The 3,154-nt window shown below is 73.1% G+C and overlaps 1 protein-coding gene across 1 annotated transcript; it reads left to right on the plus strand.

The window, feature by feature from the left end:
* Positions 1–2,421, plus strand: LOC121338545. Its single transcript, XM_041409636.1, has 5 exons — positions 1–809; positions 891–1,073; positions 1,701–1,787; positions 2,045–2,094; positions 2,195–2,421. Exons 1-5 carry the CDS (start codon positions 248–250, stop codon positions 2,234–2,236), a joined length of 924 nt encoding a protein of 307 aa, XP_041265570.1. The 5' UTR covers positions 1–247; the 3' UTR covers positions 2,237–2,421.
* The last annotated feature ends 733 nt before the right edge of the window (positions 2,422–3,154 follow it).

Raw genomic sequence — 3,154 nt, forward strand, 5'->3', positions numbered from 1 at the left:
CCCCACCCCCTCCACGTGCAGTTCCCCATTCCAGCTCTCACAGAAATCCCTTCCCCGCCCCGAGCTCGGAGCTTTGGGTGCAAAAACCCCAATTTTGCGCAATGGCCACAAAGCTGCATTTCCTGCGGCCCCGGGAGCGCTTCCTTCCTGCGCCGCGCGCCCGGCCCGGCCGATCCCGGTGATCCCGGCGGATCCCGGTGATCCCGGTGATCCCTCGGCGCCGGGGAGCGCCTGGAGCGGGAGGAAGATGAGGATGAGGATGAGGATGAGGATGAAGATGAGGTTGGCGTTTCTGCTCCTCGTGGCTGCGGCCTCGTGCTCGAGCCAGACCGGGCAGGATCCCGGCGAGGATTCCCGCCAGAATTCCCGGGATTTGACCGAGGATTCCCGCCAGAATTCCCGGGATTTGACCGAGGATTCCCGCCAGAATTCCCGGGATTTGCCCGAGGATTCCCGCCAGAATTCCCGGGATTCCCGCCGGGCTTTTCGGGATTCCCGCCGGGATTCCCGCCGGGGCTCCGGCGCCGCCGCCCCGGGGCTCCTCCCGGCGCCGCTGCTGCTCCGGTTGCCCTCGGAGGCGGGGCCCCCCCGGATCCGGTGCCTGGCCCCGCGGCGTTTCACCGGCAGCACCTTCGAGCTCCTCCGGGGGGTCCCGGGGGTCCCGGTGCGGAGCCTCCCCGCCGATCCCTACCGGCACTGGGCCGAGTTCGCCCTGCCCGGAGCCGCCGGCTGCTTCCGCTGCCGGTACCGGAGCCACGACGGCAGCGCCTGGCGGGAGTCGGAGCTGAGCCCCGGCACCGGCGGCTCCGGTGCGTGCGGGGAAAGCCGGGGGATCCCCGTCCCGCATCCCGGGGCCGGCCCGGAGCCGAATCCGGGGTTTTTCTCCCCAGATTTGGGCGATGCTGAGTGTCAGCCGAGCACCGGCACCGCCGCGGGACCCGCACCCACGGCCGGGACCCTGCAGAACGGCACCGGGACCCCGCGGGGCGGCACCGGGACCCTGCAGAACGGTACCGGGACCCCGCGGGGCGGCACCGGGACCCCGCAGAACGGTACCGGGACCCCGTGGAACGGTACCGGGACCCCGCGGGGCGGCACCGGGACCCCGCGGGACGGCACCGGGACCCCGTGGAACGGTACCGGGACCCCGCGGGACGGCACCGGGACCCTGCAGAATTTCACCGGCAGCACCTTCGAGCTCCTCCGGGGGGTCCCGGGGGTCCCGGTGCGGAGCCTCCCCGCCGATCCCTACCGGCACTGGGCCGAGTTCGCCCTGCCCGGAGCCGCCGGCTGCTTCCGCTGCCGGTACCGGAGCCACGACGGCAGCGCCTGGCGGGAGTCGGAGCTGAGCCCCGGCACCGGCGGCTCCGGTGCGTGCGGGGAAAGCCGGGGGATCCCCGTCCCGCATCCCGGGGCCGGCCCGGAGCCGAATCCGGGGTTTTTCTCCCCAGATTTGGGCGATGCTGAGTGTCAGCCGAGCACCGGCACCGCCGCGGGACCCGCACCCACGGCCGGGACCCTGCAGAACGGCACCGGGACCCCGCGGGACGGCACCGGGACCCTGCAGAACGGTACCGGGACCCCGCGGGACGGCACCGGGACCTCGCCCGGGCTGATCCCTGTCACGCTCCCGGTGCCAGATCCCGGTTCTGGATCCCGGTACCGGATCCCGGTGATCCCCCGCCCTCTCTCCCTTCCAGATCCTCCCTGGCTCCTCCCGGTCTCGGTCGGTGTCGCCGTCCCGGGGCTGCTGCTGCTGCTGGGGGCTGCGGCCGCGGCCGGGCGAGGTGGGAGGGGGGCTCGGAACCGGAGGCTCGGAACCGGGAATCCGGGGGTTCGGAACCGGGAATTCGGGGGGCTCGGAACCGGGAATTCGGGGGGCTCGGAACCGGGAATTCGGGGGGATTCAGAACCGGGAATCCCGGGGGGTTCGGAACCGGGAATGCCGGGGACTCAGAACCGGGAATCGCGGGGGTCTCACCGCCCAGGGACCCCCACCCCACTCTGCTGGGCCCCTCCGGTGCCACCGGTTCTGTCCTCTCAGGCCTCCGGCGGCGGCGTGGACGGACCCCCACGGTGCCGGTGGCGGCCCCGGTAAGGCCGGAGCCCCCCGTGACCCCCGAACCCACCCCGGACCCCTCAGTCCCAGCCAAGTCCCCCCAAATCCACACCCGCGCCCCTCCTGTCCCGGCAGAGCTTCCCCTTGGCCCCCGCGCCGACGTCGCTGTCCCCGTGAGGGGTCCCGGGGGTCCCGGTCGGCCCCCGCTCCGTCCCGGTGTCCCCACGGATCGAGGCTGGCCCTGGATCCGGTCACCGGGAGGAGCCCCCCCCCCTCCGGTGCTGCCGGGGCTCCACCGGACTGGCCGGTGCAATAAAGGTGTGAATCTCCAGCGCCGCCGCATTCCCGGTGTCCCGGTACCATTCCCGGTGTCCCGCTCCCGGTGTCCCGCTCCCATTCCCGGTATCCCGCTCCCATTCCCGGTGTCCCATTCCTGGTATCCCGCTCCCATTCCCGGTGCCCATTCCCGGTGTCCCATTCCCGGTATCCCGCTCCCATTCCCGGTGCCCATTCTCGGTATTCCGTTTCCATTCCCGGTGCCCACTCCCGGTATCCCGCTCCCATTCCCGGTATCCTGCTCCCATTCCCCGTGCCCATTCCCGGTATCCCGCTCCCATTCCCGGTATCCCACTCCCGGCATCCCGCTCCCATTCCCAGTGTCCCATTCCCGGTGTCCCATTCCCGGTATCCCGCTCCCATTCCCGGTGCCCATTCCCGGTATCCCTCCCATCCGCCAGGGGGCGCCCCACCCCCCTCCCTCTACCGTTCCTCGATGGGCGTGGCCTCTTACGGAGTGGGCGTGGCCACCCCCGGCGCGGCCGCGGCGGGGTGGGCGTGGCCCCGGTGGGTGGCGGCAGGGGGGCGGGGCCCCGCGTGGGCGGGGCGCGGCGCGGTCCAAGATGGCCGCGGTGTCGGTGTTCCCCGGCGTGCGGCTCCTCACGGTCGGGGACGCGAACGGGGAGATCCAGCGGCACCAGGAGCAGCAACCGCTGCGCCTCGAGGTCCGCACCGGCCCCGACAGCGCCGCCATCGCCCTCTACGGCCGTGAGTGCGCCGGGAGGGCCCGGCCGGGGCGGGGGGCCCGGAGGGGGAGGG

This window comes from Onychostruthus taczanowskii, unplaced genomic scaffold (genome assembly GCF_017590055.1).
Source record: "Onychostruthus taczanowskii isolate IOZ18803 unplaced genomic scaffold, ASM1759005v1 scaffold303, whole genome shotgun sequence".
In the NCBI taxonomy this organism is placed as follows: Eukaryota; Metazoa; Chordata; class Aves; order Passeriformes; family Passeridae; genus Onychostruthus; species Onychostruthus taczanowskii.

Coding starts and splice junctions, on each gene's coding strand:
- LOC121338545 (XM_041409636.1), top strand. CDS start 248: ATGAGGATGAGGATGAGGATGAGGATGAAGATGAGGTTGGCGTTTCTG. Junction 810..890: donor CCCCGGCACCGGCGGCTCCG/GTGCGTGCGGGG, acceptor TTTTCTCCCCAG/ATTTGGGCGATGCTGAGTGT. Junction 1,074..1,700: donor TACCGGGACCCCGTGGAACG/GTACCGGGACCC, acceptor TCTCCCTTCCAG/ATCCTCCCTGGCTCCTCCCG.